The sequence below is a fragment of the Melitaea cinxia genome, chromosome 29, assembly GCF_905220565.1.
Source record: "Melitaea cinxia chromosome 29, ilMelCinx1.1, whole genome shotgun sequence".
Classification (NCBI taxonomy): domain Eukaryota; kingdom Metazoa; phylum Arthropoda; class Insecta; order Lepidoptera; family Nymphalidae; genus Melitaea; species Melitaea cinxia.
Window position 1 is genome coordinate 1,183,664 of NC_059422.1, and position 18,201 is coordinate 1,201,864.

The 18,201-nt window shown below is 35.6% G+C and overlaps 1 protein-coding gene across 1 annotated transcript; it reads right to left on the bottom strand.

Moving 5' to 3' along the window:
• Window positions 1-316: 316 nt before the first annotated feature.
• Window positions 317-16,754, bottom strand: LOC123667854 (YEATS domain-containing protein 2). The gene is made up of 10 exons (XM_045601689.1): window positions 16,561-16,754; window positions 8,728-8,869; window positions 7,735-7,869; window positions 6,788-6,995; window positions 6,067-6,235; window positions 5,081-5,229; window positions 3,486-4,402; window positions 1,997-2,511; window positions 1,177-1,296; window positions 317-454 (listed from the first exon to the last, which is right to left on the bottom strand). Exons 1-10 carry the CDS (start codon window positions 16,737-16,739, stop codon window positions 334-336), a joined length of 2,655 nt encoding a protein of 884 aa, XP_045457645.1. The 5' UTR covers window positions 16,740-16,754; the 3' UTR covers window positions 317-333.
• Between the last annotated feature and the right edge of the window lie 1,447 nt (window positions 16,755-18,201).

Sequence of the window (18,201 nt, forward strand, 5' to 3'; positions counted from 1 at the left end):
GATAATTATTCTCAAGAAAATATTTTTTATTTATCTTTCTTTAACAGAAATAAATATAATCAGCCTTAGTTTTTAAAGGCGTTTGAATTGTCACAAATCATTATTTATAAACTTAATTGGTTTATGGAAGATATCATTAATTTTAAAAGAAATATCCATCAAAATATGTTAAATTTTTCTGCAATACTTCTCAACATTTACCACTGGCTTGTAAAAGAAAGAAATTAATAAAAATAGATATTTTTTTTTAATTCGTGCTTTACTTGTAAACCAGTTATGAAAGTGGGCGGAGGGTAGTTTGAAATAAAATTCCGAATGATATAAGGCGGTATATTAGAGCGCGTGCGTCTGCTTCCTCTCGGAGCCGAGCCCGTGAGCGCTCAGGATGTTGGCGCGGTGGGCGCGACTCGCTCGGTACACGTGCTCCAGGCGAACTAGAGTGGACACTGATGACCTGAGGATGCAAGGAAATATCATCTAATATATTATCATTTTTAATTTAAATTTTAGTTAATAATCAAGTTATTGTTGATCGATACAACTGTTAGTTATTATTATTATTCTTAATGTAATCGGTAAATTGAATAATTTCTCACTCTGTAATCTTAATAATTCATTTAAGTTTGCTTGGCTTCGAAAGGCGCATCTACGTCACGTACTTATTATGTGTCATAATTATTGGAAACTGTTCTGGTAATGATTTTTTTAATATGTGCTTTGTATAAAATTAATTATGTGCTGTTTGTTTTCATTAAAATGAATAAATTTATTAAATACTTGAGATATTCCATTGTATCTGAATCGATTGTACAATTAGAAAAGAGAAAAAAATTCAGATTTTTCTTTTGTTTAAACAGGTTATTTCATGAAATAAACGTCTATAAGTTTTGCGGGTATAAGAATATAGTCACACTAATTGTGTTTGGTACGATTTAGAAATTAAGCAGTATAAAACAAAGTCGCTTCCCGTTGTCTGTATACTTAGATTTTTAAAACTACGCAACGGATTTTGATGCGGATTTCCTTAGAAAATAGTGTGATTATAGAGAAAGGTTTATATGTATAGTAAATATATAATATGGTAGAGGAATATTTATAGTTTTTGCAACCGTGCGAAGCCGGGGCGGGTCGTTAGTTATTTTACAAAAGTAATGTGACATATAAGATATAGCCCACCCCGTCCAGATGGATGGAAGCTGTGGGTCGTTGGCGAGACTTGTCTGGTCTGCAAGCGAAGTACGGAGAAGTTCTTCAGCGAAACACTTGGCCGCTGTCAGCAGGACACTGTGGACCGCACTGGAAATAATAAATATGTGCTTTAGTATCTCTTTATAATGTTTAACCGAAGTACAGCGGGACATATCCTGGTCAAAATCTGGAGCAGCCCAACTGGGTAAGTACCTCGACCTTACAGAAGATCACAGATAAATAATACTGTTTTCAAGCAGTATTGTGTTCCTGTTGCTGAGTAAGGTGACCAGAGCTGCTGGGGGGATTGGGGATTGGGTCGGCAACGCGCTTGCGATGCTTCTGGTGTTGCAGGCGTCTATAAGCTACGGTAATTGCTTACCATCAGGTGAGCCGTACGCTTGTTTGCCGACCTAGTGACATAAAAAATGGTCTAAAAAATGTTTTGTTGTCAATGCACTTATAACATACTCACACTTACACTCCTACGTTTTTATTATTTTTTATTATTAAACACAAAGGGTCTATTTCACCTTAATTAATAACATAACCTACAACTTTCAGATTCATAGATAGCTAATAGAAATATCCCATAAATAAATTTTAATTTCGAGTGAAAATTAAAAATATATCAAACGTTTTTATCTGTTGGATACCTTCTTCGGATACATATCTAAAACTTTATTATTAATAGAACAGACAGGCACTAAATAATTTAGAAATTATTGCCAATACAAAACCAATTCATCGTATTAACCGATAAAATTATTACTGTAAGTTTAAACTAAAAAAAAAAAACACTTCTGACCTATAACTGTACCCATTTCCTACATCCTCGTTCCTCAACTCGATGCCAATGTCCGAACAAACTTTCTCCACATAGAAGAACCTCAATTTCTCATCTTTATCCACGGGCAACGGAATTAAATCAACATTAGTTTCATCTTTAACACTTTTCACTTTTACCGGCTGATCCGTACTCATTATATCAATTTCTTCATCCGTATCACACAAATCAAACGATTCCGTTGAATCTCTTTCAACATATTCGTCACTATTGAACAAAGATAAGCTGCATATATCCGATGGATTGGGATAAAGTTTCCGGATATTGGATTCCAGTTGTCTGGAATTTTCCAGATCGTTCCAAGATGACCATTCGTTTGTTTCCATTTCCGGTTCCCTTTTAACAATATCTGGTCTGACTGGGTAGTAGCCGTGCAGTCTAGAGAATAATAGAATCTGTTTTGTTCTCCAAATTTTTGTCGGATCGGTTTCGAAGCGTTCGGTTAACATTTTGTTGATTAACTTTGCTCTGGACCACTGAAAATTACAAGAAAATAAATTTATATAAATAAAAATGAATGTTGCTAAGCGCATAACTCGAGATGGGCTCGACCAATTCGGCTAATTTATTTATTTTGTATGTTCCTTAAGGCCAAGGAAGGTTTTAAAACTAAAAAATAACTTAAAAAATTAAAAAAAAAGAACGAAGTCTGTCCGGGCGGCTAGTAGATAATAAAAATAAGGACAGCTTTGAGAGATTAATAAACTTCGATATTTGATGTTGAAACTGATTCTAGTACACAAAGAATTAAGTGGAATTTTCATATTTCAGTTGAAAAAAACACGTTTTTCAAAATATTGCGCTTTAGTTCACACTTCACATAATGTCTAGATTATAAACCTTACTCACATAGGCCTGGCCATAGGCCTCTTTCCCCATGTAGGAGAATGATCAGAGCTTAATCCACCACGCTGCTCCAATGCGAGTTGGCGGATATATTCCCTACTACGAGTAACGATCGCTATCAGGTGTACATGATAATAGCCGGGACCGACGGCTTAACGTGCTCTCCGAGGCACGGTGGGGAGACCCACAAGGACTGCACAAACACTCAGACCACGGCAAACACCTGTATGGCTAACACAAATGTTTGTCATGTGCGGGGATCGAACCCACAACCAGCGCGACAGGTACAATCCATGGCTGTAGCCGTTGCTTCACCGCGGCGTCAAACCTTACTCACTGAGTAGGTCAAGTCTACTTAAACCTGAATCTGACCACTGAGCCAGATGACCGTTTTAGAGAGTTGTACACAAAACACAAACGTCCAGACTTTGACAAACATATGGCCGATACAATAATAACTGAGAGAATTTATCGTTAACCTCAATGTTATTATATATATTCTATAATATATATTCTGGCGCGAATTTGGGGAGGCCTATGTTCAGCAGTAGACTGCAATAGGCTGTACTGACTGACTGACTCAAGGATATTCAAATTCACCTACCTCCATATTTCTCCGTTTAGCGAAATCCAATTTCCAATACTTCTCATCGCTGTCCACAACAAACGGCAAACACTGGACAAAATTCGGATTCCTCGCTTCCGTGTTTATTAAAGGTATTTTCTTCAACAAATAACTAACAATCACTCTGGCGCAAGAAAACCTCGTCAAAACAGTTTTAAGCTTATCACAAACGGATTCACTTTTAACTTCGCCAACTTTCCTCTCTTGTATCGTCCAACTTGTCGCTAAGTAACAATGATCGTTTTCTATGTGATGAAATTTATTTCTCACAATCTTATCCGATTCAACGTTTCTCTTCAACTGATTCTTGATCTCCGGCTTCAATAGCGACACAGGTTTTTTCTTAACATGTTTCAAGCCGTTCGATTTGATCGGACTTATTTTAGCCGTCTGCATTTCACCCTGAGAATTTATGACTATTTCTTGAACTTTAGATAGATCCAGATCTCTGTCAACTTCTAGATAATATATTTTTCTGGTCGTCGGTTCCATATATTTCATTATACGTTTTTTGTGTTTATTTGAATCTTCTATTGGAGGAGCTTCGATCTTTATATCTTTAGTTTCAATATCATGTTCGACTCCGTTCGATATTATCTGTTCGTTCGTTTGTGTGTTCTCTGTCTCTCTGTCTTGTATTTCTTTCTTTATATTCTTAACGAACATTTCATCAACGTTAACTTCTGTTGTGTCTTTTGCAAAGAAGTCTAGCCAGCTATCGTTTTGTGTTTCTTTTAATTCATCAGGATCTAACATCGGTACGTCCTGTGGTTCCTCTTGTTTTATTTGCTGCGGCGGTTTCTCAGGTTGGACGGTTTGTTCGTCATCAGCTTTGTATTCAAATTCTAGCATTTCCGGCGTACTGTATAGCCACACGTCTGCTACTGTTTCAGCACCTATAATATAAATAAATGTTTATAATGATTTTATCATCTATTTTCATTTAAATTTAATAACTGTACATCTCACAAAACTTCATTTAGACTTTACAAGCACTGGCTGTTGCGCTGGCGGTCGTGGGTTCGATCCTCGCTCTACAGGCATTTGTATTGCCCATATAGATGTTAGTCGTGGTCTGGGCGTTTGTGCTTGTATATTGTCATTTATTTATGACTGATAAAAGTTTCATTTATTAAAGAAATATTAAATTCCATACAAACTTTGTAAGATTTAACTTTGAAATAAAATAGAGAAAATATCTTAATTAGCTAATTTTTTTTTTCTTTAATTTATCCTCTATCAAATTATCTATCAAATTTAAACAGTATAAGTGAGGGATTCCCCATTATCACTCTCCTCAGCCAATATTAGTACTACCAGTCTCTGTTACTTTGAGATACAGTTTTTTAAGTAGTTCAAATAATAACTGCGCATTTCTTTAAAATAGAATAAATAGCTTCTAGACCTCAGAATTCTAGAGATAATATCTCAATGACCAATATAAAATATCGCATACGCATCCAGCCCATAACATCCCACTGTTGGGCATAGGCATCTTTCTCCATATAAGATAAATAAATAAACATTAATACAATACATATACATACAATATATATTTTGTTACTAGTACTGACCGAGGGTCTGCAAGCCAGTGTAGTGTCTGTCCAGCTTGATAGTGTGAGAAACGGTTGCGGGCCGGTTCCGGTCTGGTAGCGGAAAGTGGAGGGTGACTCTAGCTGGGAATTCTCCCCACCCCCTCCGGGACACCTGGAAGGGGGGCTTGCTGGAAACAAATGTATTTTACGTTAGGTCAATTTTTATCGGACATATATTTTTTTAAGTTTGGTAAGTGGCGATACTTCTGCAAAGAAGGGAACTTGAAAACCTTATTTTTTCATATAGAAATAATCATAATCAAAATCAATAAATAGTTCTTTCATAAGCAACATAACACTAAAACATATTTCGAAAAAAATTCCTCTAATAAATAAATTAATTTATAAGTTAAAAGTTGGTATTTTATTAACAATGACAGTAGAAATATAATGGTCTAAAAGTATTTGCAGATAACTGTTACACTAATAATGTTAGTAAGTTGAATTTGGAAAGATTCATTTAAACAGAGTCGTAAATAAAATAATTTCTTTAAAACTGGTGTTTTACAGGGTCCTATTTTAGACCCATCACTATTCTTTATATACATCAATGATATTTTAATATATTACAATTAAAATTAAAGATTTTGACATACTATATTACATTATAGATTAAATACAACATATTTAAACATACATTTATCAATTAAATTTATTATTTACACTTTAGAGCACATATCAAAATCATCATTAATTGTATAAAAGTACACAGTACCACTTGTTGAGACAGTTACTGTAGCTTATAGACGTCTGCGGCACCAGAATTATTCCAAGCGCGTTGCCGACCCTATCCCTGATTCCCCTCAGGAGCTTTCGACCTTACACAAGAACACACGACTACTTGAGACTAGCGTTATTTAACTGTGATCTAGATTTTGAGCAAAGTATTTCCTACTGTGAACTACCCTCAATAAATGGGTTGAATTGATTGATTGAAGCTATAGATAATAAAACAAAATACTCACTCTATATGTACAGTGTGGTGTGGAGCGTACGAATGGTGTAGCTGGACGTCTACAGCGGATATCACGCGAGACAGATCCGGGTGGGACGGTGGGCCACGCACGTATAGTAGCCACTTGTGGGTCGAACGATCTAGACGGGAAGCCGGGGGCGCGTATTTCGATGTATTACCTGTTTGATGAGGATGATTGTAGATATTTTAAGTTATGAAAAATAAAGGGAAAATAGGAAAAGAATTTGAGAAACGTAATTATGGATGCCAATTGTAAATGAAATATATTGACACACACACACGGTCGTTTAAGCTGAGCAACTTAATGCCTGTGTTAGGTACATTTTTGAAGTAAAACTTCTGTACACACGCTTCTCTTGGGGATTAAGCTGGTGAATGCGTGACGAGGGCGTTACGAAAATTGTGATCGGGCGAGGCGAACGGCACTTGAGAGGAAAATTTAAGTTAGATGGAGCTACCAAAGTTTTACTCGGTCGTGTGGTCTGAAGCACAGACGTTTTCTTTTTAATTATTAATGTACACAAACAATACTCAAATGAACATGTTACACCAAGACTCGAGGCGGGAATCGAAACCACAATCAGCAGATCAGACAGAGAAAAATGTTTTTTGAATCTTTCATTATTGGTGAAAATTGTGAAAAAAATCGGGTTAAAAAAATTAAAAATTTCTGTAATTAAAATTTTTAATGGTATATATAGTTTCCTCACCTATAATAATCCTAAACCTATGCTTCTTTTTGTTTCTCGTGATCTCATCAAGAGTGACCACATTACTGATCTTAGGATCGAGATGGCGAGGTACCTTCTTGGGTCTGCTGGAGCAAGGCTCGTCTTCTTTTACATTCTCTATGCTTGGAGGACGTAGAGACACTGTTGAGTCTGCGGATATTGTTACGTTCTTTGGCTGTACCATAGTCTGCAACAAAATATTCAATTTTATAATTTACTATCCACCATATATTTTTCTCCCTCTCTTCCCGTGGGTGTCTTAAGAGGCGACTAAGGGATAACACAGTTCCGCTACCACCTTGGAACTTAAAAAGCCTACGGATGGTGGGATAATCATCCAACTGCTGGCTTTGAAATACACAGGCCGAAGACGGGCAGCAGCGTCTTCGGTGCGACAAAGCCAGTACTGCGGTCACCAACCCGCCTGCCCAGCGTGGTGACTATGAGCAACACACATGAGTTGGCAACTTGTGGAGGCCTATGTCTAGTAGTGTACTGCGAAAGGCTGCTATGATATATTTTTCGTGATTAAATCGCTATTTTTTTAAAAATTTGCCTGTCTGGGGATCTTAACTCGTGAGTGAATAGGCTACTTCTAGGTAAGTGTGCTCCATCCTAGACCACATTCTCACTTAACATCAGGTAAAATAGGGGTCAAACGCAAGCCAAACTATATAAAAAAATAATAATACAAACTTTGTCAGGACAATAACCTAACATAGCAAAATCAACATAGTTTTATTCAAATAGGCTTCGAATCGTCATATTACAAATTAAAATTTTAATTATTAAAAGTGAAGATACAACCGATTAGGAATGTCGATTCTTCAGAGAACAACCGATGACAAAGCTCAGCTTTGTCCAGTTCCTGAATTATAACTGAACCAAACCAAAAATGCTAAAGAATATATTACATTGGTACTCACAGAATAATTAATCCTAGATTTATTCCTAGGTTCCCTCGATCTGAATATCTCTTCTATATTGACAGTCTGTTTGCCGAGGAGCTTCCGGACCGACGGATGTAGGCGGCGCTGACTTTCTCGGAGAATCGACGAAACCTGAAGAAAACAAATAATTATTACTATTAGTCAAAGGTAACGACGCGTTGGCGCAACGGTAACATCCCATATATAGGCTATATAGGCCGCTTCCTCCATGTAGGAGAAGGATCTTAATCCACCACGCTGCTCCACTGCCGGTTGGCGGATATATTCCCTACTATGAGTAACGAACAGAAGATCACAGCAAAATAATACTGTTTTCAAGCAATATTGTGTTCCTGTTAGTGAGTAAGGTGACCAGAACTCCTGGGGGGATTGGGGATTGGGTCGGCAACGTGTTTGCGATGCTTCTGGTGTTGCAGGTGTCTATAAGCTACGGTAATCGCTTACCATCAGGTGAGCCGTACGCTTGTTTGCCGACTTAGTAACATAAAAAAAAAAAACGAACATTATCAGGTATTTATAATAGGCGGGACCTATGGCTTAACGTGCTCTCAGAGGAACGGTGGGGAGACCCACAAGGACAGACATCCAAAGCGGAAAGGAATATTTGTACAAATACAAATATCCACCCCGAGCGGGATTCAACCCCCAAACCGTCGGTGTTTTTTGGCGACCACTCACACCACTACACCAGAGAGATTGTTTCCTCCCTACTATGGGAACACAAAACTTTTGATGATTGTTATATAGCTCTGATCGACCAGTGCTTGAATTTTTGAACTAGACATTATTTGCTATCCCATAACTACTGCTCCAAATTTCGCCAACACTTCCTCCCTACCGTAGCTCAAGAATTATGCTATTTAGCTCATCATCATCATCATCATCATTCCAGCCTATTGCAGTCCTATTGCAGTTGCAGTGCTATTTAGCTATTACAATCATAATTTACTTTTCAATCATAACACTCACTTCAGATCTCGCCCTGGGTTCAGTCTGCTGAGCGATGTCATCTTCTATCTGACTCCCGGTCAGTTGTAGTTTTTGATCCTTGTAGTAGTTATTTACGAGCGCGTATCTTACTTGATGGAGATATCTTCTCGCGGAAGTCATTCTGGAACAAACAAAAAAAAAATAGCTTGAAAGTATTCGACTATCCTCATTCTTCCATTATTATAGAGACTACACGTTAGCGTAGCGGTCAGAGCACTGGCGATATGACTGTTCTGGTGATTGTGGGTTCGATCCCCGCGCATGGTATACATTTTTATTGACTATACATTTGCTGGGCGTTTGAGCTTGTGTACTGTGTGAGTGTGTGTGACTGTGGGGAGTTTATTTATTATGGTTAACGAGAAGTTACCACCAATTCTTAATGACTAATCTACAATAATGAGTAAGACTAACCGAAAATTATTAATTACTAGTCTTTCCCCTCAGATTTGTCATTTAGAAATTTCAATAAAGAATTTGTATTATTGCATAAATAAATTGAATAGATAACTCGACTTTTAGACAGTGAGTCAAGGTAAAGCTTACACCAGGTGTTAAGTCACACCTGCGTATCTCGTATAAAAACTTATATTTAACATTCTATAATAATTTCGTACAAACAGGATCACGTTAATCTATACCACATATACCACATATGCTGTATATTTCTGTATGACATATGATTTGGTAACCACATAAATACAGTACCGTTCTTTTACTCAAAATATAATATCTCTGACGCCGCATTGGCGCAACGGTTACAGCCATGGATTGTACTGATCCCCGCACATGACAAACATTTGTATTGGTGTTTGCCGTGGTCTGGGTGTTTGTGCAGTCTTTGTGGGTCTCCCCACCGTGCCTAGAAGAGCACGTTAAGCCATCGGTCCCGGTTGTTATCAAGTACACCTGATAGCGATCGTTACTCATAGTAGGGAATATATCCGCCAACCCGCATTGGAGCAGCGTAGTGGATTAAGCTCTGATCCTTCTCCTACACGGGGAAAGAGGCCTATGCCAAGTAGTGGGATATTACAGGCTGAAGCGTATGAAGCGATATGAATATATCTCTATTACTACACACACACTAAATACTGTTTATTGTATACATTTGGGGTCATTTCCATGGAATTCGTTAGATTTTTTTTTTTTTGGGAAAAAGAAAACCAAGATGACACAAGTTGCTAAAATTTTAATAAAAGAAATTATCGCGCTACTGGAAATGTATTAACGTAAATATTGGCTAGCCCGTTGGTGCAGTTTGTAGTGACCCTGCTTACTGCTCCGGGGGTTGTGGGTTCGGTTCCTACCCCGAGTTTGGGTGTAATATATATATTTATTTATATATGTATTATTTATAATATGTATGTTTATCGAAAAAATATATATGTAGCTATACCAGTCGAGTGTTACCTATAACACAAGCATTAAGTTGCTTACTTTAAGAATGGATGACTGTGTATGTTGTAAATTTTTATTTTATTATATTTATGTCATTCTATCTTAGATTTAGAATGTATGTATTAATTTCATTGACTATTTCTCGAACAAACTCTCACTGTACATGTGCTTGAACTAAATAACTGCGACTGCCACGACTGCTTACATTTCTAACATTTGCAAATCTATATCTGAGCTCACAACGATAATTAGCCAAATGATCTTACTGGACAACGCAACTTTGTATTTGTAAATAACTGAGTGAGGGAATAGGCAAACAAATAATATTAATAATAATAAAAGCAATTCTAAACACATGCAGATTGGTAAGAAAATTTCTCCAAAATGAGCCCAACCCATCCGACTAAAGACTAACACTTATATAAACTGTCACACTAACGATTATGAAATATAATGTATATAAATTTAATAACCCTTTATTTGCTAACCCGTTGATGTACATTTGGCCTAGGCCCGTGTCATCGACTACCCGGCTTAATGGTTACTAGCCGAGATTATACAACGTAGAAATAATAATAATAATAATATATTCTTTATTGTACACCAAAATATAAACAAACAGTAGTAATTACAAAATAAAAGATGTACAAAGGCGATCTTATCGCTGAAGAGCGATTTCTTCCAGATAACCTTTGGGCACAGGACACGATATAGTAGTGACAGATAGGAAGTGTACAATATTCTAAAGGATGAATAAAAATAGTGTATGATAGGTTCATTAATTCATACGCACACACATATACAATTACCATACATAAATAATATATATAAATATTTTTGTTTTTTATTGGAAATAATAAATTTTGTAATGAAATTAAAATATTTATTTCCACCATAAAGATTACACACACTTAACGAATGTCAAAAATATATTTCAAAAACAAAATAAGTCATGGTAGCAGATCAACTAACAACATTAACGTCAGGTACATTACAAACTCAGGTAATGTACCCAGTGTTATTCACTAAAAAAACAATATATTTTTTGTTCTAATCTGTAATGTCTCTGTTGAGTTCATTGATATTTTATGTCATCGACTTTATTAAATATTAAAACAAATTAATTAACATAATGGACCCTAGTGTTGGCCGAGAGAATAAAAATCCAGAGGAAAAAAACCTCTCAATAAGTAAACAAAATTACACAGTACGACCATGAAATGATCAGGACAAACACGAGACAGCCAATCGTGTGTGCCGAAATCACCACATGCCACCTGCTTAGATTTGGAACAAAGTCTAATGACAGGCAAAATAGACATTCCAAGAAACTCAATAAAGGAACAACTTTTTTTCTGAGTCGGCATTTAGGAAACGTTAGTATGTGGACATTCCTGAGTGTTACATTATGTAAGACATGTCAATCACTACGGATAAGAAAAAACTACCTATTTTTACGTATAAACATAATATTTTCATAAATATAATGTGATACAAAGGTCAGGATATGGATATCTTTGAACTTCTCTCTCGGAGATTTTTATACATTTTATATATATAATGGGTAGCCCTTCTGTTCAGAATAAAGACAGCATTAATATCAGTGGCTAAGTCTTTAGATTAAGACCCGTCGAATTAATTTTGTAACGAAGTTATGCTGATAAACCGTCAAAGTTTGAAGTTAGATAGTTTAAGGTTATTTTTTTTTATTCGACTGGTCTTAATCTAAAGACTTACCAATATCAGTCCCATTGCCCCATAGCAAAATGCCATACGACATTATTCTATGGAAGTAGCCGAAATACACTAATTTAGCTGTATTGACATCTTTTAATAATCATATTCGCTTAACCGAGTAAGCTGCAGAACTAAGTCTATCCGTCAGTCAACAGATATGGGATCCCCACTGCAACTTACAATCAATGGTGATACCAAGATAAATGGTCGAATTAATAAAAATTAGTTTATCGCCAGAGTTCTGGATGGATATCAACTTGTTTAAAATTAAGTCCTGATAATTTCATACAATTTTATTTTATTTATTCTTTATTGTACCACATAGAGTAATTTAATACAGAATTGTAAAGAAAAAAGTATAATGTAAAATGAGGCGGCCTTATCGCTCGATAGCGATTTCTTCCAGGCAACCTTAGGGTTAGGCTTAAGGGAAAAAAAAGAAATAAGTAGGTGGTGTATAATAAATGTACATCAAACAAAATGAGATACAAATAATACCAATAAATTGTATACAATAAACTATTAAATATTCCTATAGGTATATAAATTTACACGTACATAACAATAAAATATAAGTGCAGGGTAAATAATACACACATATACAGGGTGTCCCAAAAAGTAGTGATAAGCGGAATTCCAGAGATAGGGCACCCCTTGGGGTATCCGAATCACCCCTATGTATGTTCAGCGATTTTGCATAGTTTTCGAGTTATGATTTTTTTTATATGTTTTTGAGAATTTTCCACCTGAACAACTTTAAAAATTTCTAAAAAAAAAAATTGAAGACTTTTTAGAATTTTTGTTTTTGTATCTAAATAGTCATGAGCTGTAGTTTCCCGCTTAAAAGATTCAGCTTCTTAACTTTGATGGAAATTGTGAAAATCTAAGTGTAAAGTGAAAATTTTACGTTTTGTGAACTATGACTTCAATTTTCAACTTAGAATTAAAAATCTAAACAGGCGATTTTATGGTTTCTAATTAGGCTTAAAAACTTTTCCAGAGTCTCAGCTTTCATAATCATAAATAAAAAGTTGTACTTAATGGGGCTACTTTTGCTAAAATTTGCCTTCAAAGACATCAAGGTGGAAAATTCTTAAAATTACCAATTTGAATAAAAAAAATTTTTTTGCTCAATTTATTATTCCTTTAAGGTTAAATAGTTTTGTCGGCGCTCTAGCTGGGTCATACGTATAGGATTCGTGCGGAGGAAAATGATAAATCCGAAGACTGAGTGATATGGTTGCAAAACGATGGTGCTCCATGCCACTTTGCAAGAATAGTCAGACAACATTTAACAGAAAGATTGCATGGCCGCCGCGGTCCCCAGACTTGAATCCAATCGATTTATTTGTCTGGGGATGTTATAAAGAAATAGTTTACGCTAAAAACATTAGCAACGTAGCGGAGTTAAGACGAAAATTGAGGCAGGCAGAAGAAACAATTAAAAACAACAGAATAGCATTTAGAATTTAAGACTCAAATAAAACTTTTTAAGACGATGTAGAGCACGAAGGTCGACATATTGAAAACTTTTTATAATAAATAATTTTAAGACTTTTCGTTTTATTAATTAAACCTAAATAACCTCCAAATGTTTATTAAATCTTCGATCTTAGTTTTCTTACAATCTTTTGGTTGGTTAACAGACTAATTAACTCTTACGAATGCTATTCTGTTGTTTTTAATTGTTTCTTCTGCCTGCCTCAATATCCGTCTTAACTCCGCTACGTTGCTAATGTTTTTAGCGTAAACTATTTCTTTATAATATCCCCAGACAAAGAAATCGATTGGATACAAGTCTGGGGACCGCGGCGGCCATGCAATGGGCCCTCCACGGCCGATCCATCTGTCTCTAAATCTTTCTGTTAAATGTTGTCTGACTATTCTTGCAAAGTGGCATGGAGCACCATCGTTTTGGAACCATATCACTCAGTCTTCGGATTTATCATTTTCCTCCGCACGAATCCTATACGTATGACCCAGCTAGAGCGCCGACAAAACTATTTAACCTTAAAGGAATAATAAATTGAGCAAAAAAATTTTTTTTATTCAAATTGGTAATTTTAAGAATTTTCCACCTTGATGTCTTTGAAGGCAAATTTTAGCAAAAGTAGCCCCATTAAGTACAATTTTTATTTATGATTATGAAAGCTGAGACTCTGGAAAAGTTTTTAAGCCTAATTAGAAACCATAAAATCGCCTGTTTAGATTTTTAATTCTAAGTTGAAAATTGAAGCCGTAGTTCTCAAAACGTAAAATTTTCACTTTACACTTAGATTTTCACAATTTCCATCAAAGTTAAGAAGCTGAATCTTTTAAGCGGGAAACTACCGCTCATGACTATTTAGATACAAAAACAAAAATTCTAAAAAGCCTTCAATTTTTTTTTAGAAATTTTTAAAGTTGTTCAGGTGGAAAATTCTCAAAAACATATAAAAAAATTCATAACTCGAAAACTATGCAAAATCGCTGAACATACATAGGGATGATTCGGATACCCCAAGGGGTGCCCTATCTCTGGAATTCCGCTTATCACTACTTTTTGGGACACCCTGTATATATAATTATGTCATATTAAGAGACTGATATTAGTCTTTTACAAGTTTTTTTAAATGAAGCAATGCTTTGAGCTTTGCGAATGTGTAAGTGTAAAGTAGTCCACAAAATAATAGCCTGAACAGCAAATGAACCTCAAAAATATTTGGTCTTATGTACAGGCATTCTAAGCGTAAGATTTCCAGACGAACGAAGTACCTTACTGTGATCTCCAATGAATTCAAATTTGTTCTTCAAGTATAAAGGACTAGTTGGTTTAAATAGTACACAATACAGTAGTGAGAGAATGTGTACATTTCGGCAAAGACGGATAGGAAGTCACTTAAGCTTAGAGCGAAAGTCAGAAATGTGATCGAATTTGCGCTGACAGTGCCCATGGGCCAACCGTCGGGGCGTCGCGGTAGCATACGAAAGCGAACCCGTGGCGCCCCGCCATGGCGATGAGGGCACCGCTGGGTTTTAGTGGGTAGTCTGGGTTGGCCAGGAGTCCCACTCTCCCGCCGGCTTCCTCGACGTGGTGCGTAAAAGAAATTCAGCGAAAAAAAAACGCATAGTCAAGAATGGTCAGTAGTAGGGATTGTGTTAACATAAGTAACAATAGTTTTAGTGGAAATGGAAATAAATGACTGCAAACGTCTCAATGAGCTTTACTCAGTTCTTTTATATGATTGCTCCATGACAAGGTTGGTTTTAAGTAAATGCCCCAATCCTTTACAGAGGTGCAGTAAGGTATTACAGAAGAATTATATGTTACAGAAGGAAGGCTATCCCAATCAACTCTCGACATGATATTAGGACAACCAATGACAATGACTTGTGACTTACTAGGATTAACTTTGAGTCCATATGATTTATTCCATTGGTATATAGTTGCCAAGTCATTGTTAGTGGCAACCACAGCAGAGGATAGGTTATCGAGACTTGACTGAGTATAAATTTGCAAATTGTCAGCATACATGTGGTAGAAAGAAGTAATTTTTTGGGATATGGAGTTTATGCAGATGAAGAACAGTAATGGAGACAACACACCACCCTGGGGAACGTCAGCTCGGACTTCACACCAAGAAGATAACGTATAATACAATTAATTTCTTTATTGTTAATAAGTTATTTACACTAAACCAGTCCACCAATTTAGAGAGAGCATTGTTTACTTCATCATAAATTTATTGATTAAATAAAATTATTGACTTATTATACAGTATAGTCAAATACAAGAAGACACAAATAAAATAGAAAACTGTTTTCAAGTAATTCTTTTATTTTTATATTAGGTTGGCAAACAAGCTTACGACTCAACTGATGGTAAGCAGTCACCGTAGCTTATATAAGTCTGCAACACCAGAAGCATCGCAAGCGCATTGCCAACCCTATCTCCTATTCCCCCCAGGAGCTCTGGTCACCTCTCACCAACAGGAACACAACAATGCTTGAAAACAGTGTTATTCAGATGTGATCTTCTGTAAGGTCGAGATACTACCCCAGTCGAACTGATCCATATTTTGAAATTTCTTGCTGTGCCCTACCTCAGTTAAAGTCTTATATATATGACTCATATGTAATATACAAACACATTGGTATATGAAAATTTTGTGTAACTTATTACTTATGTAGAATAGTATGTATCAAGGCAAGATAACAATGGAAAGAATGGTCTTTTTATTTCATCAATTACTATGAAAGTCAAAAGCGTCATTTTCTATATTAATGTCACTCAACAAAGTAGTTATTACTATATCACTACACAGCTATGAGAAACGTAATATGAAATGTTACAACTGTAAACAGTTTCAAAAGTTTTTAAAAACTTATCTTGAACATAATACTGATAGGTTGTATCAACAGAAGGTTTTACAACCCCTTAAGGCCTCGTTCATCACAACTATAAAAATCTATAATATCGTTAACCGTCGATAGCGTTATTAGCAACCAGCGAAATACACATTTAATAAAAAAGTTTCAGAAATTAAGACTTTGAAACTATAAAAGAATAGAAAAACAACGCATGTTAGTCATAGTAGTTATTGTATACTGTAGTTATGTTTATTTTGTCAAGAGCCGAATGTATCGACCAAAATACTTTAATAACGTGTATTTGTAAGCTTAAAATAAACTAACCTTTGATCTATAAGCTTTACTTCGTTTTCTCTCGTGTTTAATTCGTTTCTAAATTCGCGCTGTATAATTTGTTTTATCTTTTCAATTTTATCCTCTTCAGAGATGATCGGCGCCTCTTCCTTTACATTAACAGGCATTTCGGGATAATCCGGATCATGATACTCTTCCTTATGATCCATTTTTATCCAATTATCAATAACAAAAACGTAAAAAACCACTAAATTATACACACAGCTTAGTTATCGAATAATTTGAAAAAATCGTAAGCGAATTCTTGAGAAAGTTGTTTTATCACATAAGTTGCACAGCCCACGTTGGAGGGAGTTTTATTAAAGAAAATAGTTATAAAATAATAAAAACATATAGTTTAACAATTTCCGCGATTTGACAGAGGTAAGGTCAACAACCGAGTCATTGGGGTGGGATTTTATTAACGTTCGAATACTTGCGAAGTGCGGTGCGCGTAAAACGTAAATATATTATGCTAATGAGTATTAAAGTGACGGATATTCAATGTCAATGACAAGGACTGCGACAAATTTATTTGTTCAATTATAATTTGTCAAAACAATAATTCATTGAGTACTTTTGTTCATTCATTTTACGTATTATTCTTGTATAAATCATAAATTTGAACAAAGAGAAAAAAGTATGCTAATGTTTTAAATTAGGTGGGTATTTTAATAATTTAAGTTTTTTTTTAAGATAACAAATTACTTTGCATTCCATACATGCTGGTGGAGGTTTTTTTTTTTTAAATTAAAAATAAGTATAATATTTTCATATATTTCATAAGTATGTCGTGGAAGAACAATAATTTTAATTAAAAGTAGCTGTATTGATTATAGTAGTAACAGGTAAACGCGGTAACGTCATTTGTTGTTGGAAGTCACGTGGACAGAGTCGTTGGAGAGTTGGGTGACTATATAAAAACACTTGCGCTTTCGTAGGCAATAAGTAATATAAACAACAACAACACATCGTTCGATAGTCAACTACCCTCACTCATTATATTACTCGAATTATTCTGACGTGTATAAAACAAAAGGTGTAACCACGGCTATGTCAGTTTTGGCTCTGGCTTGGCATGCTACACATGTTGTATCCTGCTAGTAGCTTAACCTAGACTCATTAAATAATTAATTTGTACAAACGAATTAATTGTTAAATATTAGGGCGGATAACTCGAGCAGTGAAGGTGAGCGTTGATGTACATAATTTGGCTTGGCATGCTACACTTGTTGTATCCTGCTAGTAGCTTAACCTAGACTCATTAAATAATTAATTTGTACAAACGAATTAATTGTTAAATATTAGGGCGGACAACTCGAGCAGTGAAGGTGAGCGTTGATGTACATCTCAAAGGGGATCTCCTTAACCTACCTAGGTCGCAAGTCATAGGCACTGCTCTGAGTTACCCCCTCTGCCACATGATGGACTTGGCACCCGCACGGTGAATCCATCGAATGCTAAGAAGTTAGTTTCCGCACCTCAACTAATAACTATCCTGCCTTCTGTGCTGCGTTACCTTTCTGTTAAGTGAATCCCGTTTTATGATAAATTGGTGATATCATAAATTGTTTACTTGTGTCAACATTACCTACTGAACCGAGTACTCTGAGACGATGAGAGAGAGAAATA

Bases quoted from the DNA above. Each gene is read 5' to 3' on its own strand.
- LOC123667854 (XM_045601689.1), bottom strand. From the start codon at position 16,739: ATGGATCATAAGGAAGAGTATCATGATCCGGATTATCCCGAAATGCCT. The intron at 2,512-3,485 runs GTAGGTGAATTT...TGTAATTTTCAG, and splicing joins CTAAACGGAGAAATATGGAG to TGGTCCAGAGCAAAGTTAAT. The intron at 1,297-1,996 runs GTCAGAAGTGTT...TATTATTTCCAG, and splicing joins GGAAATGGGTACAGTTATAG to TGCGGTCCACAGTGTCCTGC.